This window comes from Nannobrachium achirus (assembly GCF_963921795.1).
Source record: "Nannobrachium achirus genome assembly, chromosome: 4".
NCBI classification, from domain to species: Eukaryota; Metazoa; Chordata; class Actinopteri; order Myctophiformes; family Myctophidae; genus Nannobrachium; species Nannobrachium achirus.
In genome coordinates, this window is record NC_137813.1 from 37,393,257 (window position 1) to 37,421,254 (window position 27,998).

General features: G+C 43.7%; 1 protein-coding gene across 1 annotated transcript; it reads right to left on the bottom strand.

Annotated features, from left to right (window-relative positions):
• Positions 1-32: 32 nt before the first annotated feature.
• map3k3 (mitogen-activated protein kinase kinase kinase 3) lies at positions 33-27,998 on the bottom strand. Its single transcript, XM_080723800.1, has 17 exons — positions 26,525-27,998; positions 21,626-21,713; positions 20,510-20,631; positions 18,275-18,315; positions 17,412-17,511; positions 16,816-16,929; positions 15,599-15,719; positions 13,041-13,174; positions 11,930-12,003; positions 11,510-11,580; positions 10,264-10,359; positions 7,073-7,234; positions 6,272-6,420; positions 3,363-3,494; positions 2,645-2,774; positions 1,807-1,984; positions 33-319 (listed from the first exon to the last, which is right to left on the bottom strand). Exons 2-17 carry the CDS (start codon positions 21,627-21,629, stop codon positions 91-93), a joined length of 1,857 nt encoding a protein of 618 aa, XP_080579926.1. The 5' UTR covers positions 21,630-21,713; positions 26,525-27,998; the 3' UTR covers positions 33-90.

Below are 27,998 nucleotides of genomic sequence, written 5' to 3' on the forward strand. Positions count from 1 at the left end.
GGTAACTCAGTCCCACTTTCCTACCCCTTGTGACGCCCCTGGCTACATGTGACCACATGACTGAGATAAGTTCAGGAGACAGAGTAAGTCTCAACACAGGATCTGGGAGAAGGAATGTCGAAGAAGCTCCTCTGCGCTGGGCCTGTGCTTGGCCTCCACGAAGATGCGGTGAATGAAGTCACGCGTGTGGTCGGAGATGTGCGAGGGCAGCGAGGGGTTGGTGGGCTGCGTGGCGATCTTAAATATGGCCGCCATGGCCTCATATTCGGCCCAGGGTGGCTTCTCTGTCAGCATCTCCACCACAGTACACCCGAGGCTCCTTGGAAACACAAAGAAACACATGGTAAGTTTCTCCCATTAAATAAATTATATAAAGACTGGGTGATATTATTGACCTAACGAAATACCACAGAAAGTTGTATTGAAAACTTAAATGTTCAACATAAATAATGTGACATGATATTTACATACAAGAACATGAACGTTGAGAAACATGAGAGATGCAATTGGAAATTGCGAGTGTGGTTGCCGTGACACGAGTCACACTTATCTACAAATATCTCAGTATCCGTATCTACTGTACCATTCCGTCCTTGTCCCTTTTATGCCCATATATGGAGATCCCTGATGTCATCAATATGGTGGCCCATATCTTGAAATGCCCATATATGGACATATTGTGAAAGTCTCATGTGGCCTATGATGTCATACATCTATGATGTCAGTCATGTCCATATTTGGTAAAAGTATGGAAAGTATGTAAGGAGAGAATTAATTCACAAATACATTTTATATACTGTATAAATTAAACTATGTAACATATCTCTTAGCAAAATGCAAGGAATCGATTCCCGATGAAGCCGGTCCATTTGACATAATGGCCCAAGAGCGTGCCACCAAAACTGTGGGAGGAGGAGTAGCGCTGCAAAATAAAGTTCATCTAGGAAGGGAAAGATGGAATAAAGTCGGACTATAGTACTATAGTATGGGCAACTATACTAAACATTGTAGAACTTTACTTTGAAGCAGCCTCTGAGAGCAGGAAAAGACAATACTTAAGCTATATCAATATCACAAGGGTGGCTTGCTGGTAGCACTGCCCCAATACAATGGAGACTGGGAATATTACAACCTCCGTTACAAGCTCACAGCCTGGCCTTCAGCCAATCACATCCCTCGCCTGATGCGTCACCAGCCAATCATGTTGCACCAGGGACTGCTCTGGCAACAGGTGGATTCATACCGCTGTCAAGCCCTATGTGTGGGAGATTGATGGGATTCCTCTGAAAACAGAGTTTACCACTAAAACCCTACATACTGTGTTGACCAGGGTCCTCCAGGGTCCATCCTTGGCCCTCTCTTTTTCCCCCCTGTACACTAAATCCTTTCACCATCAACAGCTGATCGACACGCTCACAACACGTCCCAACGCGATGGAAACCAAATGTGATGCTTTAACCTGTGAGCTCGTAGATAGCCAGAATAGGGATGCTAGGGTAACATATCGCAATTGTCATGATTATATAAAAAATTTCCTTCAAGAAAACTGCCTCTGACACTTTTAGACACAATTTTCAATTCCTTGACATTCAACTCCTCATGCCAAGAATCACCGCAGCAGCAGAAAGTTCATCCAAGAATAAACCTCCTTATAAGTCAAGGCGTCAAGGGTACAACTCTCAGTAATGCAAATGAACAACTCTCTTTTTCTTTAGTCACCAGTGAACAAATCCCATAACATCCGCAAATAAATGTACTTCACCTTAATTCGAGCCCCCTAATCAGTAATCTGTTTCCTCATCTTACCAGACATCAGCCTTTCTGCCGTAGCCCTCTCCACTGATCACCTCCGGACTCATCCAGTAGGGGGTGCCGGTCACAGATCGGATGCCGGTGCCAGACATGCAGATGGTCTGCAGCCTCTTGCTGGCACCAAAATCTCCCAGCTTCACATTGCCTGCCGAATCCCGCAGGATGTTGGCCCCTGGAGACAGACCCATAGGAAAATACATTCATATTATTCTATAACCAGTCACCTTCCACACTCTGCAAAAATACATAAGTTAACTCTACTCTCAAACTACTTTTGAGCTTAGGTGCCTGGATCACTACGTCAGCGGTCCTGACAACGCCTTGCGGGTTCGTGTCCCGATCCCGACAGCCTTTGCTGTATGTAAAATGGTGCATTTTATAGCGCCTTTATCAAGGCACTTTACAAAGATTGTGCATTACATTCACCCATACACCGATGGCGGAGGAAACCATGCAAGGCACCAACCTGCTCACCGGGAGCAACTAGGGGTACAGAGTCTTGCTCAAGGACTCTTCGACACTAACTCTGGGGGAGCCCGGGCTCAAACTGGGAACCCTTCAGGAGCCCTTCCGTGTTCTATTGACGGACCCTCTACCCATTAGCCACTGCTGCCCTGAGTCACTCCCCATCTCTCTCCCCATTTCCTGTCAAACTACTATAGGGTACTATCAATAAAGGCATAAAAGCCAAAAGATTAATCTTAAAAAACACTATGTGTCTAAACATTTACCAGGGTATATTTATTCAGCGTCTAGCAGTGCCATAGCTCATTTTGTCACGAACACCACAGTAGCTAGGCTTCTGAGGCGAGGTTCCGCTAAACAGAAGTACCTTTGATGTCCCTGTGAACGATCATGTTACTGTGCAGATAGGACATGCCCTCCAGGATCTGTCTGGTGTACTTCCGGGTTACATTCTCTGTCAGAGCCCCGTAGGCCTTCAGCTGGTCTTTGACTGAACCCTGGGAGGAAGGAAGTGCATGGTTTACATTCCAGACCCTAAAGACAGCAGGGCAGCCATGCAGACGGTTTGAATGTAAATGTTTTGATAGCAGTGCCAGGTCTGGTTAACTTACTACAATTCACTTCCAGTTGTGAAAGTTTTGTTGCAACACAGAACAGTAAGCAAACTTTATTGTGTCACACTGTCACATGAACTATCACTTCTTTTCTGCTTTCACAGTTGTGCATGCCCACTACTAATAGAATACCTTGCCTTGATGAAGACCGTTTTGGTCGAAACATGTCGGCAGTTGCCTTTTTAAATAACTAAAGGCTTGTTCCTCCTTTTAATCCTTAGTGCCCGTAACGTCTCAGTTTTATTTTTTTTTATTTTTTGGTTCGGTTCGGGGAGACTCAAACTCTCTGTGGCACGAACAGCCGAATTAATGACGGTATCCGCCCCCCGCGAACCTCTGAATGACGTCATACTGTAGTTTAGACAGAGCCGAACCGAAATAAATTCGTCTCTAAAAGTGGAGTATGCATCGGCCCTTGGTAGAACTCACCCCTAAGCCTATGAGTGAATATTATATTATACTGGGACTCACCCCTGGCATGTACTCCATGAAGATGGTAAGGGTCTTCTCACCAAGGTCCCTCAGACAGCCATAGTATTGCACAATACGCTCATGATGCAGATTCTTCAGCAACTGGATCTCGCACTCCAAAGCACTTACCTCCTAAAGAGAACAACAACAATAACAACAACAAGTCAATGGGAGAGAGAAAGCATTGAGAATCGAATGCTTAATTTATATGCTGTCGTATGAGAAAGTATAAATCGGGCTTAAACCACAGAACACTCCTGTGCTAAATCATTGGTAACCAACACAGGAAGAGAATGGATGAAGACAAGCATCACAATGTGTCTTATTTCATTTGTTTCACAAATGCCACATCAAACATCAGCAGAGTTTTGAAATGTCAAAAACAAGGATGAGGTTCGACTGCTCACAAGAATGGACATTGGACACCATTGACAATAAAATCCTAATAAGTAATAACCCATGAACCCTAGCGTTTTAGGAGTGTATATCAATACAACGGACAGTGGTGAATGGAAGACAGCAAGGCGACAGTTCTGGGGCAAACTTGCGGGCTTATGAGTAGAACTGAAAGCAGAGAAAAAGGAGATCCTCAAAAGTTCAATTCCTCAAAAGAAGTTCCGCTGTTTACTGTTTATTTGAGGGAATGTGGACACAAAGCTCACATCACTGGGGACAGAGACAGCGACAGATTGACATGACGCAAAGGAAAAGAGAGAAAGGGAGGTAGTCAGGTAGATAGAAAAATAGAAAGACAGACCAATAGAAAGACAGAGAGAGAGAGAGAGAGAGAGAGAGGAGAGAGAGAGAGAGAGAGAGAGAGAGAGAGAGAGAGACACACACACACACACACACACACACACACACACACACACACACACACACACACACACACACACACACACACACACACACACACACACACACACAACACACACACACAGAAATAGAGTGATGGAAAGGTCGTGACACCAAGTATTCCCAACAGCCAACACAAAAGCCAACAAAATACATAGAAAAGACAACTGATTCACATCCGCTGCAGGCTAGCAGTTAGAGGGTAGGAGTGGGGGGGCTTTAAGGGGTGATAGGAGGCCAAGGCAATGCTGCCCCCCCCCCCCCCCCCTCCTTCTCTCATCAACCCCCACAAACACTCCACTCAGATACAGGAAGTGACAGTGCATGTTTTCTCCGTGGCAGACAGGAAAGGACATTAAAACAGAAGGGTGGTTGTGTGTGTGTGTATGTGTGTGAGTGTGTGTGTGTGAGCAGAGGGGGAGGGGTCGGCGTCTTCAATACATTCCACCTCTCCGGTGCATTTCTTCCCTGGGAGATTCATCACCGCATCTTGAAATCGGGGTCACTTGAACACTACGGAGGTGCATTTAACAGACCAGTGCTCAGTCAGACATGCCGAATACCCGCATTACAGTACCACGACGGATAAACCAGCCACGACAGATTAACATGAAGAATGTATCATGACCTCGTCCATGGCCTTGTTCCAGCGGAGAGGTGGCACAGTGGCGTCAGTTCAGCAAAAGCTAAGGTATGGCAACATGACTGGTTGCACGCGCGCGAAGCCAGTCATGTTGCCATAGCTTAGCAACAGGAATGAAGAATTTATTTTTTATTTTTTTTCCCCCCTGTAGCCAAGGTATGGCAGGCAGCTGCCATACCCTGCCATACCCAATTGACACCTCTGAGGTGGCACTGGCTCAGCATCTCGGGTCAACCATCAATCAACATAATGAAAACAAAGGGACTGTGATTCTTTAGGACGTGTGTGCGGCGCGACGCTCTCGGAATAAGCAGGAAGCGATTACATGCCATTTAGCAGCTATGAGCAATGAATGTGCAACAAGAATGTTGAGCCCTAGGCGCTAGTGTAGCCTGACAGCGCATCGCGGGTTCGAGTGGTGTTCCCGGCGATCTTTGCTGCATGTCTCTCCCTGTTTCCTGTCCATCTCTATCATACACTATAAATAAGGGCAGAAAATAGGTTGTCCTGTGCAGAGCAGCTTTAATATCTTCAGGGGACTTAATTAAACAAAATGGGACAGGGGCGTGCTCCTGCGATGTCAGGTACTTTGTAGGAAGACATTTTATAACAAGACCTGTAGCTGATCTCAGCTTGTAGATCTGCTATTTTTGGCTAAAGTTCTCCTAGGGATGCGAGGGTTCAAAGTTCAAATTGAAACTAATTATCCTATCACACAAGGATTTGGCTGCCCCCCCTGTAGTAACTCTGAGGATCCCCCTAGGGGTCCCGGACCCCCTGTTGAAGACCCCTGTTATAGAAGCCAGACAGGGTTGCTAGTCTGTGCACACAGTAAAACAAATTGATTCCCCTTTTAAAGGAGTCTCACCTTCAGGGGTGTTGCACCAAATTCTGGGGCCTGGGTACAAGGATTCACTGCAGGCCCCCCATGAATGTTCTTATAGGGGGAGGGGGTTTAACCCATTTAGACTGGGAACGTATTATTACGCAATATTTTGTGCTTTAACTATTGAAACATAGCAGATATACAAGCTCTGCTATTTTTAAAAAATCGTAAAAATTTGTCTTTGAATATTTCAAAACCTTCTGTTTCTATGTCAGTGGTGCTCAATCCTTTTCATGTGAAGGACCCCCAAAATGATATGTATTTTGCCACGGACCCCCATCTGAAAATATTTCGTTCCAGGGACCCCCAGAAGCAAAATTTGAGTTACGGTTAAGATTCCTTTAAAAAAAAATATTCAAAGATTTCCACACATTTTCACGACTTTTCCAAAAAATAGCAGATCTACAAGCTCGCAGCGCGGCACTCGGTGCCGCGCTGTGAGCTTGTATATCTGCTATTTTTCAAATTGTTAAAGCATTCAATAATTCTAGGCCTAAATGGAATAATATATGACTCATGTCTCACCTTACTGGTCTCAGGGCTGTCAGGATCAAAGTGGACCTGCTTGGCTGCCAGCTCTCTCCCAGTGTCCACATCGTAGCACAGATAGACCCTCCCAAACGCTCCCTGGCCCAGGAGCTTGCCTCTCCGCCACGTCACTGGAGCACTGGGTGCTACGGAAGAACAGTCATGTCTTTTTTTTACACAGTCTAGCGATTAGAACAGGGTTCCCCAATAGGCGGCCCGCGGACCATTTGCAGCCCGCGGGGGGCTACTGTCTGGCCCACACCAACCCCAGTAATACTGGTGGTATAAGTGCAGCAACAACACTAGTATATCGTCGTTGTCGGGTGGAAATCTCGTATCTCCAAATTTGTACGTTCTTTCGCAAATCATACAAGGCCGTCGCACAAAAGTAGTGAAAACAGTAGATCGGCTGTTTTCACTAGTTTAAATCATTTTTAAAATGATAAATTCAAAACGAACGGTTTTGGACATACAAGATTGTCACCCAACAACGACGAAAACTGTCGCTGGAGTAGCGGGAACGCCACCGTCGCCCCCTGCAATGTTGTGGCCCTCGGCTTGGTACCCTAGACATAATTCGGCCCTTGGGGAAAACTAATTGGGGAACCCTGAGGTAAACTCAACCAGACATACTTTGAGACTGATATGAGAAAGATATGGCCATAACATCCATGTTATATGACCTGCATCCCCATGAATACATATCAGACATAAAACAAGTGACATAAACATAACTGGCAGTACATACAGTATAATGACCTGTATCATCATACCCCCAACTGCAAAGTCCACACTTACATTTATGAGCAACAGGGCGCTCCTGGGGGCGGAGTCTGCCCTGCGCGTCAACTAACTGCCAACTGCCCACACTCTCCTCGCTGCCGTTGAGCGAGCGCCGCGACGGCACCAACGTGAACAGGTTGCCCTGGGGACGCCGTATCCGCGGGAACGTCCGTCGGCCTGGGGGATGGAAGGAGGTCGGCTCAGGTTAACCCATTTAGGCCTAGAATTATTATTGAATGCTTTAACCAGTGAAAAATAGCAGATATACAAGCTCACAGCGCGGCACCGAGTGCCGCGCTGCGAGCTTGTAGATCTGCTATTTTTTGAAAAGTCGCCTCGCACTGCGAGGCGTTGTGAGCTATTTTTCGGCAAGGAGGTTTTGTAGAGGGGAAAAAGAGCAGATCAAGTACAGAGTAAAAGGTCAAGTTTATGACGGTTCAAGTGGCTAAATATCTGAAAACACGAATTGATATGAATCCAAAATACACTGATGATTGTGCTGTCAAAGGACAAAACTATATGGATTCTCTGAAAAGGTTGTGGGGGTCCCTGCTTCATCTCTCTCTCAACTAAGGGGTCCTTGGCCTGAAAACATTGAAGACCCCTGGACTAAAGTATAATTCTACCACTTTCCTGTCAACAAGAAAGAGAAGAAAAATTAGCTTATAGTAAAAAGATTCACGGGCGCTGGTGCCTTTTGGCACCAGAAGTTCACCTCTGCCTACAAAATGATGTCAGACTTAAGAGCCCCATAGTATAGTGTGTATAGTTTAAATGTACACACAGGTATTATTTTATATACACTTTTTATATTATACTGATATCTGAATAGACTTATGATTCTTGGTTTACCTATGATCTATGATCCTAGATTACTATTTCTATGCATTTGGTGTATTACTGCTTACTGTAAATTGCTCTGGATTAATGCCTACATTGAAAATTGTAATTGTAACTTGTAAAAAGCTCTAAGTGAACAACAAGTGAACCAAAATGATGTGAGAAAATGCCCCCCAAATCATAAGAGAGCCACTGGACCCCCCTCACTGAATAAGTTGAGCATTCAGGCCTGTACAATTCTCTTGTTGTACACCACACATGCACTCGTCCATTTGGAGAATATGGTGAATGAAGGATGACTCATCTGACCATCTTTTACATCTCTGTTACATGCCGGAACTCTCCAATGTGCATTTGTCTATGTAATGAGGGATTAATACACCGCAACCATACAATAACATATCTCTATATAGTTGTCGACGCATTGCTCTGATAGTCGAGTTCTCAATCACCTGAGGAAGAGCTGTTCTTCTGTTTTCCTTATATCAATCAATTGTTATTCTGGACTATACAGTCCATATTATATCACACTAATGCAAGAGCATCACAGCCATCGAATGTGAGCTTTTGAACACGATCTCTATTTGCTGATGTCTTTCGCATACATCAAAATGCAGATGTCAGTTTAGTCACTGTTTCTATGGAAATAGTAGCCTGGTGTTTTTGTGACTGAAGCTCTAATAACAAACCCTCTTTCATAGTCACTTAAATCTTTTTCTCTTGACATTTTGATCCAAAATCATGCTGAACTGGGCCTGCTCAGCATTCTTATAAAGACACTGTATGATCGGACATTAATTGCTTAGTTGCTTCATGCCGTACACCTGCATACTGTATGTTTTCTCCACTCTCCACAGGTTCCCTTACCCATATAAATACAGTATATGCTACTAATAAAGGAGCAAACTCACGCTCTAACGCTCTAACGCTCACGCTCTAACGCTCTAACGCTCACGCTTATCTACGTTTATCTATTCACTCGCTTCAGCAACTGATCCCAAAGTTCACATGGTATTGGCCATTAGCATTATACCAACGCTGACGGAGCCCGAATTTCATTTCTCCCAAATTAAAGCAGTTTTTTAGCGTTTTCTTAACCACTTCTGTTGAACTCTGCTGTCTGTTGCCAGGGTTACGGTCCGTTCCTCCAGGCCATGGGATCTGTAGCCCCACACACACACACCCCTTTCTCTCACAGTTAGGAATGTTTCTCTCTCTCTCTCTCTCTCTCTCTCTCACACACTTTCACCGGGTGCGTTTGACATATTTTGGAGCACATATCTTCGAACGGGTAAGGTCTAGTTATATATAACTAGTCCTTACCCGTTCAAAGATATGAGCTCCGAAATGATGTGCAGTGTGTGGGTTATGGGGTGTGCACTGTGCACACAGTATATGAGGGATGGAAAGTAACTTTAACTGGTGCTTGCATGATAATATGTAGGATCATCAATGTAAGAAATACCCGTTTCGTTTAATGGCTATACAGAGATACTGTGTACCGATCTGCATGATTTTTGGACAACATCTGTAACAGGGCCAGACAACACCCCCCCCCCCCCCCCCCCCCCCCCCACACACACACACACACACACACACACACAGAGAGAGCTGGTTAAACATGTTGCCTCATGCTAGATGCAGAATAGACGAGCCTCAAGCTAGATGCAGAATAGATAGTAGATACACCATAAAAATGCTAATAGACAGCACGATTTGTGAAAGTGACAAACGGGCTTCACAGTTATGTTAGGTGTGTTCATATGTTTATGGTGATTACCCGTTCAAAGATATGAGCTCCAAAATGATGTGCAGTGTGTGGGTTATGGGATGTGCACTGTGCACACAGTATATGAGGGATGGAAAGTAACTTTAACTGGTGCTTGCATGATGTACTGTAGGAGCATCAATGTAAGAAACCCGTTTCGTTTAATGACTACAGAGATACTGTCCCCCCCCCCCCCCCCCCCCCAGCCCGCCCGCCCACCCGCCTGCACACACACCCGCCTGCCTGCACACACAGACACACACACACACACACACACACACACACACACACACACAGAGCTGGTTAAACATTTTGCCTCATGCTAGATGCAGAATAGATGTGCCTCAAGCTAGATGCAGAATAGATAGTAGATACACCATAAAAATGCTAATATAAAGCATACGATTTGTGAAAGTGACAAACGGGCTTCACAGTTATGTCAGGTGTGTTCATATGCTAATGGTGATGCGATTTCAGATCAATTGCTCCAGCCACTGAGGAGAAACGCTGTGACAGACACTCACTCACTCACTCACTCAGACAGACAGACAGACATTCGCAAAATTATAGTATAGATTGAGATGAGGCTTAAGCTTACCTTCGCTGTGGTCCTTGTGATGCAGGGAAACGTGGTACCTACGGGGATAGGTCCCTCCTTTCCCCATCACCCTGTCGTACATGTGATTCTCCCGGTCTAGAAGCAAAACACATGTGCTATATGGAATCTATGAACAGGTTGTGGAGGTCCCTGCTTCATCTCCCTCTCAACTAAGGGGTCATTGGCCTGAAAACGTTGAAGACCCCTGGTCTAGCTCATTGCACACAGTATTCATGTGAGCTCTCTGCAGTTAAGAGCTGCTCAGGACAACACTGTGGCATTGTTAAAAGAAGATGGTGAAATGGTTGGTGGGCTGGCTGTTGCTAAGTGCTGGCTACTGGCACTGTTGCCAGGAGCTAATTGTGGGAAATGATGCCATGGATCTGGACAGCCGCCCGTAGGCCTTTAACAATTATTACATACACGACACGCCTAATCACAATTATTTTTGCTTAATCGTTTCCATGTAGAAAATGATCATATATTTTCAAACATTTAAAAACAATAGTGGAAATAGCAGATGTACAACCACTCAACACGTTGTGAGCTTATAGATCGACCATTTCCACTGTTAATGCTTGTTTGAGAAAAAGTAAAGTTATTAAATATTTCAGTCATTTCTTTATATATTTAGGTAATTTGTCACATCTGCATCTGTGCAACTTGAAAGCCTAAAAGCCCAGAAATGCAATATTTATCCATATGTTACAGCGTTCAGTGACAAAAACACAATTAAATCGTTAATCGCAATTATTTGCATGACAATTAATTGTCATGTAAAACAGTGGTTCTCAACCTGTGGGTCAGGGGGACCCCAAGGGGGGGGGGGTCTCCAAATTATTTTGGGGGGTCCCCAGATGATTAACGTAATGTGAAACATTGTTTTCTCACTCAACAGTAAACAAACCAACATAAAGTGTAAGTGTATAGAGGAGGGTATCTGCACATTTCTATAGTGACAATTTAAGGACTTTTTAATACCTCTAAAATGACAAATTAAACATTGGCCAAATTGTCAAACATTAGAGGCAGAAATTGTGAAAATAGCCGATCTACATGCTCACAACGCCTCGCAGAACTGTGTTAAACAAAATGTAATGCCTCAACTCTTGGTGCTCATCAGGGTGAGGGGGGGGGGGGGCAGTTAAAATATGATTATTTTGGGGGTCGCGGCCTGAGAAGGTTGAGAACCACTGATGTAAAATGTGATAAATGTGACAGGCCTAGTGGCCGGCAGGGTACCCACCTGCAGAGCACTCCTGGCGGTTATCAGGGTAGCTCTTGGCTCTGTGCATACGAGACTTCCTCATGGAGGGGCTGCAAGGGACAGAGACGCACAACTGATGCCTATGGGAACACTCACATCATTTACAAAGTTCTCCTGCGTACGCATGATTCATATGTGTATAATGTGGCACTATTTAAAATGTTTAATATAATTTGGCTGCACTTGGAACACTAGCTGTGTCAGTCTGACAACGGTCAACGCGTCAATGTAATTTTTTGAAATCCTTGCACACAGTCAAATTCAACTCTGGGAGTATAAACATAGAACCAAATGGACCCATACCTCTGAGTGTACAAATGGAATCAAATGGACCCCAGAGTTAAATGAAAACTCTTGATGTTTACAATGTGACTGCAGTCCTGTCTTTGGGTTCCTCACCTGTCTGAGCTGCTGTCCAGGGACTGACAGCTTCCAGAGACAGAGTTCTCTGCGCTGCTCCAGGGGTCAAGCACCTACAGAGAAGGGACAGCGTTATGTGTGTTGTTTGCAGTGTTCCCTCACATTTCTACCAATTAATTTCCAAAACTTTTCCAACACTTTTCCGGAATATTTAACCCAATTTCCAGGACTATATAACAATAATTCAGCTCAATAACAGGTCGCTTACTCCTATGCGCAAAGGTAGTGTATGCCAGTGGTTCTCAAACTTTTCAGGCCTTGACAACCGAAATAATCATGTTTTAACTGGGGACCCAGCACCCTGACGAGTTGAGGAATTTTGTATAACACTGTTCTCTTGTGAAAATAGCAGATCTACATGCTCACAACGCCTCACATTGCGAGGCGTTGTGAGCATGTAGATCAGCTATTTTCACAATTTCTGCCTCTAATATTTGACAATTAGGCCCATGTTTAACCCATTTAGGCCTACCCTATAGAATAGGGCTAAATCAGAAATTAGCCTACAAAACAAATATGTTGCTACATACTGTACATGTACTGTAAGCCCCTCCCAAACAGTTCCCGGCCTGAATGGGTTAATTTGTCATTTCAGAGGTATTAACAAAATCAATAACCAAAGACAATGCATAGCTATTTTTTCCAGGACCTTCCAGGACCCTTGATAAATTCCAAAACTTTTCCAGTACTGGAAAAATATTTTTCTAATTTCAAAATATTTCCAGGAATTTCATGACCGTGGGAACCCTGTGTTTGTTGTAATATTTGCATCTGCACATTACTATTTTGTATATATAAGAATATATCAAATTAAGTCAAGATAACATAACATTTAAAATATATATATATATATATCTTTAAAAGAGGAAAGAAATTCACCCTGAAACAGAATCCACCTTTCTTCATTCCTGTCATAACGGTCATGTTAATCATTATTCATGCCTAATGGAGCAGGTCCAGATAACGGCTTAGCTCCCTTGACGTGAGCTTAGAGAGGCTTGTTTTATGTCTCCACAAAACCTTACTGAAGTATTTCAAGATCATGAACCCATAAAATTGGGATTTTCCCTGTAGAAATAATGTGACTCACACACTGATCACTGGTCTCGGGGATGAACTCGCCCTCACTGTTAATGCTGGTATATGAGCCCTGGCGAGCGATCCTCTGCTGACGCTCAGGCACGTAGCCAGGGGGCGGAGAGCTGCGCCCTGTGTTCTGAGAGCCTGCCATTGGACAGGAGAAGACACAGCGTTATGGAAATACATCCAAAAGAATACGTCCATAGAAACAATGCAATGGGAGTAGCAAAGTGAAATGTGATGAATTATAACTAAATAGTGATACAGGCTAAGCTGTGATCTGACTCTGGAATTTGTTTTATATCTTTTTTATAATTTGGTGAAACTTAAAGGAATTATTATGGTTTTTGATATGAAATGCGAGTCTGGAGTCTAGTCCTTTGAAACAATGTGGTTGACGGTCAGTGAGAACTTACTCCACTTTGTAACTTAGTTTTTTTTTCTTAGTTAAAAGTGCTTCACAAATAAATCACTTTTAAACTGAAGATGATGGCCAGTGTTGATGATAATTGGGGGATTTCTTATATACAAATTAATATTTTGTGATGTTATCCTCTGCATAGTACTGTGTTCTATCCGTCTGTCTTTCAATGTTATATGAGATACATAAAGGTTTCCTGTGTAAATAAGCCGAAAAGCTTACTAGGATATCCTTTAAGTTGACCGTGTACCAGTACCTTTTCCTATGCAAACTTCTAATAAAGTCTTCAATCAATCAATCAATCAATCGATATTGTGAGCCCAATGTTGTGTATCTTATTGTGAAATTAGTGTCACTACCAAACACGATGGCGCTATACTTCCTTTTTTCAATGTGTGTGTGAAGACCATCAGCTCTGCTCAGTGCATAAAAATATCCATGCATTTTGGTGACAAACACATCGATGAAGACAATAATAAATGTAGTGATATTCCAATCCTAAAAAAAGAACAAAGCAATAAACCAAGCAAAAAACGTATCTCTCCTTCATTATCTATGAAGAAGAAGAAAGGGGCCATAGTGTAGATAAAAATCATGATCGGTGCAAATGCCGTTCTGCTCAAAGGGAGCAACTCTGGTGGCCAGCAGGCCTTGTCGAACAGCCAGCGATGGCGGACAGGAAAAGGAAGAGGACCCACTGCTAAGAGGGGAAGCCAGTGAGAGAGAGAGTTAAGGGGAGAGAGAGAGAGAGAGAGAGAGAGAGAGAGAGAGAGAGAGAGAGAGAGAGAGAGAGAGAGACAGAGAGAGAGAGCAATGGAAACAAAGAGAGCAATAAGCGAAGCAGGCGGATAATACGACATAACAGCAACCCAATCTAACATATAATTCACCAAATGTCTGAGTGAGTGTCTGAGTGAGTGTCTGAAACAGCGTTTCTCCTCAGTGGCTGGAGCAATTGATCTGAAATCGCATCACCATTAGCATATGAACACACCTGACATAACTGTGAAGCCCGTTTGTCACTTTCACAAATCGTTTAATTGATATTGATTTATTAGTGAATTAATTTTTCCCATTGACTTATAATGGGAATCGCAAAAACTCACATTCAATATTTTTTTTTCTCGCAAACCATAGGGGCTACAGTTACAAAACTCTGAGAGGAGATTTATAATGATATCAAGGATTAAATAAAAAATAACTTTGTCAGTTGGCCTCATGGTGGCGCTATAACAGTCCACTTTACGTTTCGGCCTGTAACTCTTGAACCGTAGGTCGGAAAATTAAAATTCTTTTTTCCCTGGATTCCTTGGGTCAATACGCATCTCCCCATATAGGCCCCGCCCATTTGCGTCAGGATCGATTTTCCGCCATTTTGCATTTTCTCCAAAACACACTTTTTGCTCCTTTTCCTACATATTTTCTTCAAATGTCACGAAAATGGGTACACATGATCTCTGAACCCATGCAATGAACATAGTCAAGGGATATTTTGATAGTCCATACCGTTCGTTCGTAACGGGCTTCCAAAGTTAGCGGGAGGGGCCCGTTTTGCAAACAATAGCCATAAATCACAAACAAAACGTCGAGTCAACACTGAATTTCTGCCACAGGTTGCGGGTGGCTTACTCAACGAATCCCCAGAAGCATTTCCAATTCCACCCGTAGAGGGCGTCACAAACGCGCAAAACGTAACCGTTTCGTTCCAAAACGCGTTTTTCAGGCGGACCGACCCTCTCAAAAAGAAACACAGACTACTCTGCGGATGGTCTCACGGTCCAAACCGCTGCACACACACACACACACACACACACACACACACACACACACACATAGCCATTAAACGAAACGGGTATTTCTTACATTGATGCTCCTACATATTATCATGCAAGTACCAGTTAAAGTTACTTTCCATCCCTCATATACCGTGTGCACAGTGCACATCCCATAACCCACACACTGCACATCATTTCGGAGCTCATATCTTTGAACGGGTAAGGACTAGTATCAACAAAGCAGTGAGCCGGCTGTTTTTTAAAACCCGAACGCGATGGCGCTATACTTCCTTTTTTTCAACGTGTGAGTGAACTAACTTAGAAAGAGTACGTTCAAGCCAGGACAGCAGGAAGTGTGCTGCTCACACTCACTAGAGGACAGGTGGCGCCCCCTGGGCTCGGAGGTCTGGTACGCTGTACTGACATCCCCTGTTGACTGAGACGCCTTGATCCTCACCTGCTTACACACCGTGTGGTGGGAGGAGGGAGAGGCCTGGAGATGGAGAGAGAGAAAGACAGGAAAAAAAGAAAGAATGAAAGAAATAGAAAGAGAACAAGAGAGAGAGAGAGAGAGTGTCGAGAACAGGCGGATTATACACACACTGCTGTGAGGTGCAGGGACATGCAGACTGAGAATGTTAGAGGCAGGGGCTGAAATGTCTAAAAGGCCCTTTTGGTGGAAATTTCGAAAATAGCTGTGATGCTTGGAGGTCGGCTATTTTCGGTGCTTGATACCACACTGTAAGCATAATCAAGTCAATTCTCCTTTTGCACAAATTAGTGCATTGCAAGATGGAGGGCGCCAGATCCCTTTTAGTCACTCCCTACCACCACTTCCTGTTCATCCACAGAGCATTGATTGATTGTTTTCTCTATTAGATTTCTTTTCACCTTTTTCAACTTTTATTACTTGGGATGGTAAAAAGATGAGGCAGACAAATAAAATGTATTTTGACAAATAATAAAAGTTGAAAAAAGTGAAAAGAAAGCACTTTAATCTAATGGAGAAAACAACTAGAATCAATGCTCTGTGGATGAACAGGAAGTAGTGGTAGGGTGTGACTAAAAGGGATCTGGCGGCCTCTATCTTGCAATGCACTACTTTGTGCAAAAGGAGAATACTGGAGATGTGGCGTAACGGCATGGATTTCATTTTCTACACGGAGAATGCAATTCTTTCAACATAAGATGCTGCATTCAAGTTCAGGAGAGTTTGAACAAGGCAAATTCTCTTGAATGTTACCTTCAGGTATAGCATGGAAACAGGGCATTAGCATTTCTTTCACCATAGTGAAAACTGCATGCATGGTCTGGAGAGGGCACTTTTTACAGACAGATAAAAGGGCAGGGGCTCAAGACCCCTTTGATGTCTATGTGTGCACATGCCTGGTTTGTTGCATTTTATGTCCGGCTATTAAGACATAAAAAAAACACATATCTGAGCGTTTGTTTACGTATGACGCTGGCTGCATTGAAGTGTTCTCCGATGAGTCTGTGTGTGTGTGTGTGTGTGTGTGTGTGTGTGTGTGTGTGTGTGTGTGTGTGTGTGTGTGTGTGTGTGTGTGTGTGTGTGTGTGTGCAGGGCTCACCTCGCGGTGTTCCTGTGTTAGAAGCAGAATCTTGATGCTCTTCATGTTGGAGCTGCGGTCCAGCAGGTCGATGGCCTTGTCCAGGTCATCCTGATTTCGCAGAGGAATGGACAACTGAACACACACACACACACACACACACACACACACACACACACACACACACACACACACACACACACACACACACACACACACACACACACACAGTAACAAACTAACTTCAGCTAAGTCTGAACAATATGAACAAAATCCAATTAGTAAATTCTTCAAACATGGTCAAACATATCTGAAAATCACAGATCTACAAGCTTATAATTTGTTGAATTACGATGCGTTGTGTGCTTGTAAATCTGTTTTTGACAATATATGAAAAACTGTTTAAATATAAAATAAGAAGTGATTAAAACCAGGAAAAGAAAACACATTTGACATATGACGATATTACGATATGCAAAATTCCAGATGATATCTAGTCTCATATCACACAATATCGATACAATATTGAGCCCTTCTATGTATAGCCTCATTGTTGTGTGGCTGAGGTGCAGGACAGAGGAGAGAGATGGAATGGGGTGTGACAATCAAAACGTCACCTCATTGTTCATGTAGTGCAGGTCTAGCTGCTGGCCAAAGACCGTCTTGATTTTCTGCTGGATTTCCTCAAAGATCACCGGGCGGCCGAACATCAGGATTCTGCATGAGCAGGCATTTAGAGACGGACACATGGCCAAGATAAACAAGCTGCCATTGAAACAATGTGAGATTTACTTCTGTTTTCGGACTTCTTTTCTACTGCGTGCACACGGTGAACGAAACACACATGCTAGCAAACACACACACACACACACACACACACACACACACACACGCACGCACGCACACACACGCTGCAGTTTTCAGTGTGCAGATTTCTCTACACAGTAATATCCTTAGTGTTACTTTATCCATTTGTAACTCAGAGCGTGTGTCCAAATGTAACTGAATGGACCGATTGGTACATTCTGAGTCAAATGAACGCTGAGTATTTTACAGTGTAAGTACACCTTGCATAGTTGTGGTTTGTCCTGGCAGCCGCAGCCTAACCACAGTCCTTTCCCTTTTCCAGTCTACAGCTCACATACCAGTCCTGAAGTAAGTGCTGGAGTGTGTGTTGGCATTGACTCATTCTCATGAACTAAGACGTGCGACTGGACAAGTTCGGCATGTCTGAACATGCATATTTCTGTGTGTGTGTGTGTGTGTGTGTGTGTGTGTGTGTGTGTGTGTGTGTGTGTGTGTGTGTGTGTGTGTGTGTGTGTGTGTGTAAAACTACATAATTTGCATATGGAAATATACATACACAGCAAGAATATTCATGTTAATTTGGTACAAATGTAACCAAATGAACCCTCAACCATGTGTATAGCACCTACATTAACAACGCAATACACATGATTAAACAAGTACATTGGCTCACCTCCTCTCCCCTGAGAACTCAAACTTTATCCTGACGTCATCCTACACGGACAGCGGAGCCGGTCCAGGGTGGCGTCGTCAGAGGTCATGAAAGGGTCATAAGGGAGAAATCTTTTATCACCATGTAAGGTCACGACTTCCCACTTGAGAGTTGTTTATAGCCAGGACAGAACTTAATGTCTGCGGCGGTGTGAGATTCTGAGCCTCTAAACCTGTTATTACTCAGAGTGATGTAACTTTGTGTAAGAGATTGTACTGAGAACAGACTACTGGTTCTCAGTCCTACTGCCTACAGACTGTAGATGAATCCTCCACTGATCATTTCATCATGTGAAGTCTAGTCACTGTACCGAAATTGTTCTTCTGCACTGTAAGCACTTCAAGAACATGGGAAATACAGAAAGGAGTACTTTCTGGTTCCCGGGGCAGGGGAAATGACTGCTTCAGCCAGCAGATGGCTATTCAGATGATTGATTGATTGATTGATTGATTGATTGATTGATTGATTGATTGATTGAAGAATGTATTAAACGTTTGCATAGGAAAAGGTACAGTTTCATGACAATACAGTTCACTGGTACAAGGTCAACTAAAAGGATAGGCCCAAGAAAGCACATGGCTTATTTAAATTGAGATCCTTTTTAGATATATTAAGATATACAACACACATATATATTGTAACGGCCCCTTTAAGTGTGGCCGGATGTCTTGTGACGTTGTAAGCGTTTTCCTGGGTTTTGGGGGAAGTGACGTTGTTGTTGTGGTATTGCTGTGTGAGCTGTTGGGACTATGATATGAGAGCTACACATGTACGTTTACGCTGGAAATGTGCCTTTAATAAACGTAACACTAAACCGTGGATCACGTCTCTGCCTCCGGTTCATGGGAATACTACACTGGTGTCAGAAGTGGGACAAACAAAGACTTTGTCGGTGAGGAGACGTGCCGTTGTGTGCTAGCTAGTTAGCTTCAGTGTGTTAGCTAGCTAGGCGAGCAATATGGATGAGAAGAAGATAAAAGAAGAACGGCGGGACGGAGCGCGATACGGTATGTCGGAAGAAGTGAACGTGCCGCGGCTTGAACTGACTCCAGGGCGGGTGGCCAACTACCCTGGTTTCCCCTCGCGTTTTCGCGGGTCGCCGCTCCGCGGAACCGGTGATGTGCGGCCGCCGGGTCCCGCCATTTTTACCGCATCGGGCGGTTACCATGCCGACACCAATGTAACGTTTAGCAGACTGAGTGAGGCAGTTCGCTCCAACCGGGACGCGAACCCCAGCCCCCCACTCAGCAGACGAGGAAGCAACCCGCTGCTCCAAGAAGGCTAGCCCGCTTGGCGGAGCGAGTTACGGCCTGATCTCTTGCTAACGACCACAGAACGACCACTGTAACGTTCACAGAAGCGCGAGGGCGCGCTTCTGTGAGGAGGGGGTAGTGTAACGACCCAGCAAGAGATCAGGCCGTAACTCGCTCCGCCAAGCGGGCTAGCCTTCTTGGGGCAGCGGGTTGCTTCCTCGTCTGCTGAGTGGGGGGCTGGGGTTCGCGTCCCGGTTGGAGCGAACTGCCTCACTCAGTCTGCTAAACGTTACAATATATATATATATTACTCATAAGACAGATAGTACTACAGTATTATCCAGATTATCATCAGAAAAACACATAAAACACAAAGCAAATATAAATTGTATTTACAATAGAAAGGTCAGGGGGAGGTAAGGATAGACAATGCAAAATAGATGGTATTTACAATAGAAATGTCAGGGGAGGTAAGGATAGTCCATGTTTTCATTTACCAGTTGCGAGTAGCTGCCGCTTCTAAGTGGCTTTTCGGTGCCGTTTTAAAGGATGGTAGGGATTTACATTGCCTCTGGCAGAGAGCACGGAGGGAGCTGTTAGACGTCTTGTCAGTGTCTTGCTCAAGGATACTTTGACAAGTTGACTGGCCATGGTCCAACCGGCCATCTTCCAATTCCCAGAACTGACTGGACTATCTTAAGCTCACAGAGATGTCGAAGGATATGTTGTAGTTTTATTTGTATGATTTATTTTAATTGAACTGGTGACTTTTAGACACTATCAAAGTTATTTGTCTGCCACTCTGTACTATTTACTAGCCTGGAGAAGCCTTATGCTGGATGGCTTATACAGTAGGTGCTTCATTATTTTCTTTTCTTTGTAATTACATTACTTTATGGATTATGGATGTTGCTCAGCATTAGGCCATGCAGAGGTCCTGTACCTGTCTGTTGGCCTGGGCACCTGGCTTAGGCTTGCCAGTGTCATAAGATGGCACAGGCTGGCGCCGGGTCATCTGGAGGGCCACCAGGTCCTTCATTATAGAGTGGAGAGCCTGTCTCTCATCTGGACAGGATAATGGGTTGGGAAGGAATACACAATTAGAGCAGGGATTGGTGGATTTATGCCATATACCAGGGGTCTTCAACGTTTTCAGTCCAAGGACCCCTTAGTTGAAAGAGAGATGAAGCAGGGACCTCCACAACCTTTTCATAGATTCAATATAGTTTCATCGTTTGACAGCACAATCATTGGTGTATTTTGGATTCATGTCAATTTGTGTTTTCAGATATTTAACCACTTGAACCGTCAATACTTAATAAACTTGACCTTCCACTACTACTTAGTCTGCTCTTTTTCCCGTCTACACCAAAGCTCTTTGCCAAAAATAGCCGATCTACAAGCTCACAGCGTCTCGCAGCGCGAGTCATTGTGAGCTTGTAGATCGGCTATTTTTGGCAACAGTTCTCAGAATAGGGTTCAAGTTGTTAATATAAAAAGGATTGGAAGATTTGGAGGACACCCTGTAGTAACTCCGAGGGTCAGTGTGAGTGTGTGAGAGTGAGAGTGAGAGAGAGAATGCATGCTTAGCCCTGCACTGGAAAGGTGTGTGTAGACAATTAGTAAGTCACCCTTAACTAAATCCATATTGGGAGTATCCTGTGACGGGGCGTTAGAGGCAGCGAGACGATTGCCGTGTTTTTTGATATTCTTATTCCCATGTTTGATCTTGGAGCGAGCGCTGCCTTGGCTGTGTTAGATCACGAAGGGAAAATATTCTCCTTGTGTAGCTTGGACAGACATCATACAGCCCAGGGGCAGCGGAGAGAACCAGACCCCCATCTCCATAACACTGAAAACCAATCCTTCACCCGTCGCCAGTGTCTGGAGCAACAGCTAACACTATGGCCTGAGGGACAGTGCTTACTGCTTAGTGCTTTCTCTGTGTGGAAATGTGCGTGCATGCGTGTGTGAGTAAGTGCCTGTTATTAACTTGGCACACATGCAAGAAAATCATGTACTACAAGTCTGTGTAGCATCACAACATAGACAGACTCACTCATTTTGGCGACGTGTTTGTTCGTTGTCTATGTGCCAATCTTCATAGACTGGTGTCTGCAGCACCACCTTCCATCCAGGACCTGCAGCTGTAAACACCAACATCACTTGGTACACAGGTCCACTTGGTTCCATTTGTAAACACTCAGAGCTGAATTAACACCCATGCTTTTGCAGCGTAGGCTTAAGGAAAGGGAAGAATGTTCCAGCAATGAGGGTATCATTTCTGGTTTTTAATAATGACATTCAGACCCGCTACTGTCAGCAATTGGTATGCAGTGCACCGTAACCCACGATGCTGCTACCCCACAGAACTCACAGGATATTACTTTGTTGGTAAGAATAGCTAACAGCAGAAACCAGTAGAGGAAAGGGCACAACAAGGTTTGAAGAGCCTGGTAATTAACATGTCTCCGTGTTGTAATCAAGCTAAATGGTATGTGATTAGTTTTTGCATGATTGGGTATTTTAATGAGATGCTGTAGAAACATCATAGCGTTCCACCACAGAGCAGGTAATTTTTTATGCTTGGTTCCTTTGGGGGCATACTGTATACAAAAGTGTAACAGACTAATAGACCTTTCTGGGGTAGGCCTGTGTGAGTGGGAAACTCAAATATAAAATACAGAAACTGTGCACCACACGTGAGAATGTGGGAGCGTGTTTTGTCCATGAGAAAGACAATTGGAAAGGTCTGAAACTCAAGCTGCTTTGGCACCGGTCAGGGCCCAATCCATATGGAGAGAAAGTTCTTACTGGGAATATTTTTCCATTTTAAATATCTGCAAGCTTTAGCCTTCTCAGATATCATGGGCTGTAAAACACTTACTCAACTGTGAGGGCAATCTTATTTTTTATATGGATCACTCAGGGTCAGAGCCAGATACACATTTTCATGATGATTTGGCATGTCCCTCAACAAGATATAGTACTAAAAAGGTGGTCAATTTATGGGCCAGGGTATCCAAGGTGACAACAACTATAAATGTAGGCATTTTCTTTAGTGGAGTGTGGTCCCAAATCTGTAACAATAAACGGAGGAATTTCAACAGCTATAATTGAACACAGACTACAAAAGTTATTTTGGAAAGACCTCAGTCTTCTTAACTTTAAAGACGTAAATTGTTTAACAATTAGTATTGTAAAACAGATGTGATATATTTTCATATTAAAGATTTGTGCTAGGACAATAAACAGCGAATCACTATCTCTTCATTCATTTGACAATAACAAACGTTAACAATAACAACTAGGAGGTTAGGAGGTAACGTAACGTGTGCAGGGGTGACGCATCAAATTCTGGGTACAAGGATTCACTGCAGGCCCCCCATGAATGTTCTTCATAGCGGGAGGGGGTTTAACTCATTTAGACTGGGAACGCATTATTATTACACATTATTTTGTGATTTAACTATTGAAAAATAGCAGATATACAAGCTCAAAGCGCGGCACCGAGTGCCACGCTGCAAGCTTGTAGATCTGCTATTTTTGAAAAATATTTCAAATCCTTCTAAGGTTTTTTGAAAAACCTATGTTTCTATGTCAGTGGTGCTCACACACTTTTTCATGTGAAGGACCATCAAAATTATATGTATTTGGCCACGGACCCCCATCTCAAAATATTTAGTTCCAGGGAACCCCCAGAAGCAAAGTTTGAGTCACAAATGTTCACTTAAAAAATACATACATTATATTCAAAGATTTACACACATTTTCATGACTTTTCAAAAATAACAGATCTATTCTACAAGCTCGCATCGTGGCTGCGCTGTGAGCTTGTAGATCTGCTATTTTTCAATAGCTAAAGTATAAAATAATTAAGGCCCCTCCACCTTGGGCCCTAGTAACTCAGTCCCACTTTTCCCCCCCTTGTGACGCCTCACGCCTCTGAACTATGCATGTGTGCCAGACCAGCAATTCAATGTTTTGCTTGAGCATGAGCCACAGTGAGTCATTGTGAGCCGTTATAAAGAGGTTTTTATCTTTGTGAGGTAGTAAACTACGTCACTCCAAATAGGATTAGTATATTCACCAACCCTGTCCAACATCTCACTACTCTCACATCAATACGTTTCTATCATTCCAAACAGACAACCACATGTTATGGATACAAAACAGAGTACACTAGAACCACAGCAATCTCCTCACAGACGGATCTAAACTTCCCCTTGACCAGAGATACACTATACTGCAGCAACTATGACCATTCTACACAGTAAGACTCCCTAATCGGGAGATAAGCGACCGTCGGGTCGCATACACAAACTTTAGAAGATAATTGTAGCCAATCAGGAGGGAATATGGGAAATGGGACAGATCCATGTTGATGACATGACTTTAGAGATACTGTGTACCGCTTTGTGTGATTGTAGGCCAAAATCTGTAGGAGCAATGGTGGCGCAGAATTGAGTTGCCATCCAAGGAGTGTGTGTGCAAAGTTTGGCATGGATAGGGGCAACGATTCCAGAGATAAGAGTAGGGGGGCAAAAGTGTGACGTGACGGACAGACAGACAGACTGACTGACTGACTGACGGAGGGACAGCCGGTGGAACTTTGCATAGTAATGATATACTGCAGCAACTATGACCATTCTACATAAACATTATGTTAGATAAATATGGATTATTAGAGCTCGAATTACAATTCAGAAACTAACTAGAAAAATGTGCTCCTCTGAGCATAGGTCTCCGACCAGGCCAGATAGCCAATCAGGATGAAATCTGAAAAATCTGACTGATCCGTCTTGATGACACGACTATAGCGATAATTTGTACCGATTCTGGATTTTGGAGAAAATCTGTAGTAGTAGAAAATGTGTTTAGAAAGATTTGCACGCCTCCAAGGAGTATGTGTGTAAAGTTTCACATCAATCAGGCCAACAGTGCCGGAGATTAGCTGTACACAGACGAACGGAGGAACACACATACACACACATACACATGAGGACGGACAGGGCGGAATCATAGTCTGGGCATGGCGGAGACAATAAAACACATAGAGGTGAAGAAATGCAAGAAACAGAGACAAAATGCTAGGAATATACATACAGAAAAGTAAGTACTTGGCTGGTTGAAATTAGTGAGGAGCGAAAACAAGAAACTCTAGTGCTGTATATGAAATGTCTATCTCCGGCACCTGAGGCAAGTCAGTGACTCTGGATTTCTGGGTAATAATCACCCACAGGAATGCTGAGCATGTCCGTCTGTGGTCAGCGGAGCGCTGGCACTTTCAAGCTGCCTTGCCAGTCACCGTGCTCACCTTTCCTTCCCTGCCACCAAAGCCATTTGGTCCTCAACCCCCGTACACCGTGCAAGGCTACCATTCTTTCCTCCCTCCGTAGAATTAATTCTCTGAGGAATGCAAACTCCAGGAAATACCAAGCATGTACCTAACACAACACATACTCTACCATGAGTTTAACACGGAGGTAAAGCGATCTGGCAATGTTCAGGTGACATCCCAGCAGTGACTAGCCTCTCTGTCCATCTCTTGGTCACTCTGTTCTCCCCGGCTCTCCTGATTTTAATTAACCTCCTAAATGGAATGTGGGGAATTCAGGAGAGAGGGAGAGACAGAGAGAGAGGGAGAGTCCACTGCCAGTCCAGTCAGCTGTGCCCGCTTTATTTTCCTTGTATCACATTTCCAGGACTAGCAGGATTTACATGGATTTTCCTCCCCCCCACTCCTCTCCGTCTGCTAAGAGGTGTTTAGTCTGAGGCTGTTTTTCCCAGCCACAGTCCTTGCTCTGTCTAAGACTCGTGGTGTTGCATCTGGAGACAGTGCCTTGCACCAAAAAATCCCCTTGAGGTGCCCCTTCAGCTGATGTTCTGTTGTTTAAGGCTTCCACCTTGCTCTGGATCTGGGCAACCTGCTACATAGACGTTACGTTACAATAAAGAGAGTACAAGATACTCTGGTGTACTCATCTGCATACAAAATCCTAAAGGCATTTTTTACTTAGCCTCTTAATACAGCAAAACTGTGTGAAAAATGAAATGTGAAAATGTGACATTCATACGTGGTCTTGAAGGTGGAAAGATTGCCATAGATTTCAGAATATTTGATGGACCATCTGTTAGACTCGGCTTGTACCTATACTGTTTTGTGCTATGATGACCATTAAACATCACTCACTGTAATAAAGAATTTTAGCAATAAGCAGTTAAAGGGGTAGTTCACCCCCAAAATGACATTATTTTCTATTGATTACTTACGCCATGGAGACTTGAGTTCAATAATATTTTTTGGGTATTTGTCGCATTCCTATAAGACAACAAATGTATTATAGCAAATATACCCCCATTGATTCTGGATGGGGACCCAAATGTATGGCCCTGGATTGATTCTGACCCAAATGCATTTGGTCCCCATTCAGGGACTTATTTGGGTCCCCATCCAGGGCCATGCATTTGGGTCCCCATCCAGAATCAATGGGGGTAAATTTACTATAATCTTTTTTTTAGGAATGTGACAAATACAAAAAAAATATTATTGAACTAAAGTCTCCATGGTGTGACTAATCAATAGAAAAAGTCATTTTGGGGGTGAACTGCTCCTTTAACCCTGAGTCTGAACCTAACTGCACTGCAAACCCACACATTGGTTTGGTTTGCATTATGCCACACTATACGGTATAATCATATCCACTGATCATATCTAAATCATTTTGGCAAAGGTCTGTCTTGAAAAAACATTTAGGGCAGTGAAGATTGTGATTTTTTTTTAAATAGAAATAAAATAGAGTAATTTGGGGAAATCGAAGAATAATTCGAATGATGGTAGGTTACACATTACAAGCAGAGAAAATAAAAAGCAAACAAGCCAAGGCCGCTTTTATACATGACATGGTGATGCTGTGGTCTGGTCAGGTGCACACACACACACACATCACATCATTACCTGTTGCTCTCTAGCGCAGGCAGGGACGACAGTCCTCTCCTCTCCGTCTGCTTACAGCGTAGGCTCCCACTTCTTTCACCACAGTAGCTTATTTATAGCAGGTAGATATGGTCCTCCGACTGAACCGTTACTCCCAGTGAAGCATCGCCATTTCTCCGTGCTTTTACATCACATTTTAGTCAGGCCGACCGCACTGAGATGTCAGTGTGCGGATGGCATAGTGTGCGGGGGTCGCCCCCCAGGTGTGGGGGCGCTCGCAGGGGGGCGCGCCTTCCGCGGCAAAATGATGTGATAATTATGTAGCCTAACAACACACAACTGAAACCAGATCGTCACATAAGATGCTCGATGTTGGCTTTTTTCGTTTATGGGAGAAAATGTGCCAACCGAGGATTTCTACATCGGGCTTCTGAAAACGTAAAGCCTGAAGAACGGTCTGCTCAAAGACCACAACAGAACTTTGGCAGACATTTGCGACAGTCCCATTGCATGTCAACTAACGAGGCCTAACAGCCCGAACTGGCGACGGTAGAGAGAACACCCAGTCATGGTCCGTTCATTTTACAGTTTTCACAATGATCATCACAAAAGGTGCAACAATAACCGTATCGCCTTTATGAAATCCATTTGTGACTGACTGTAAACTACACCAGAGGAAAAAAGACCAGGCGATTTCCGTGATTTTGATGGCCTCTCTTCCTGCTAACTTTGCAGATTTCCCCTCTAGGACTGTCACTTTTTCCACTACACTATTAACTACTTGTTATATTTTGTACATGCATGCAGATAAATAATGACACAGCCCTGTCACCTCGATTCGTTTACAACGTGTGTCGTTTAATTGTTCTTACATGCCAATAGTTTCTATAATGCTGTTATAATGCTCTACAACAAACCTCCAGTGAAAAGGTGCAGGCGGCCAGACTGGTTGGTCGAAACAGTGCAGCTGACATAAAAGCCAAAATATCCCTACAATATAGGTCTACTAAATGCACGATGGTGGGAATCCTGGTACAATGTATTGTAAAACTAAGTTTTGATCACAAAGAAAGAAAGACAAAAAAGAAAGAAAAAACTGCACGCATCAAACTTTGAGAGATTCCTGCAGCACTTCGCGAGGAAGCCAATCGTCGAAAACGTGAAAAATGCCGTTATCTGTTGCGGAGATTATTACATTCAAAACTTGTTATAGAGGCGATGTAACGTCCACGACAGTCCAGGACCTTTCCCACCAAAACAAAGTGAAAAGAAACTTTAATACGTCAAACTTCCTGACAGAGAAAGAGAGAGAGAGTGAGAAAAAAAAAGAAAAAAAAAAAAAGCTCGCCACCGGAATCCCCTTTCATGCGTCCAACAAAACATGACAAGTATATTCCATCCAAGTTATGGTTCCCAGTCGCGGCAATCAATGGTCAAACTAAAAAGTGGTAAAGATCTGGAAAAGTGCTAATATTGTGATTACAGTATATTATAG

Bases quoted from the DNA above. Each gene is read 5' to 3' on its own strand.
- map3k3 (XM_080723800.1), bottom strand. The intron at 18,316-20,509 runs GTACAGGACCTC...CTGTCCGTGTAG, and splicing joins GTGCCCAGGCCAACAGACAG to GATGACGTCAGGATAAAGTT. The intron at 12,004-13,040 runs GTGAGTCACATT...CCTTCTCTGTAG, and splicing joins CCGAGACCAGTGATCAGTGT to GTGCTTGACCCCTGGAGCAG.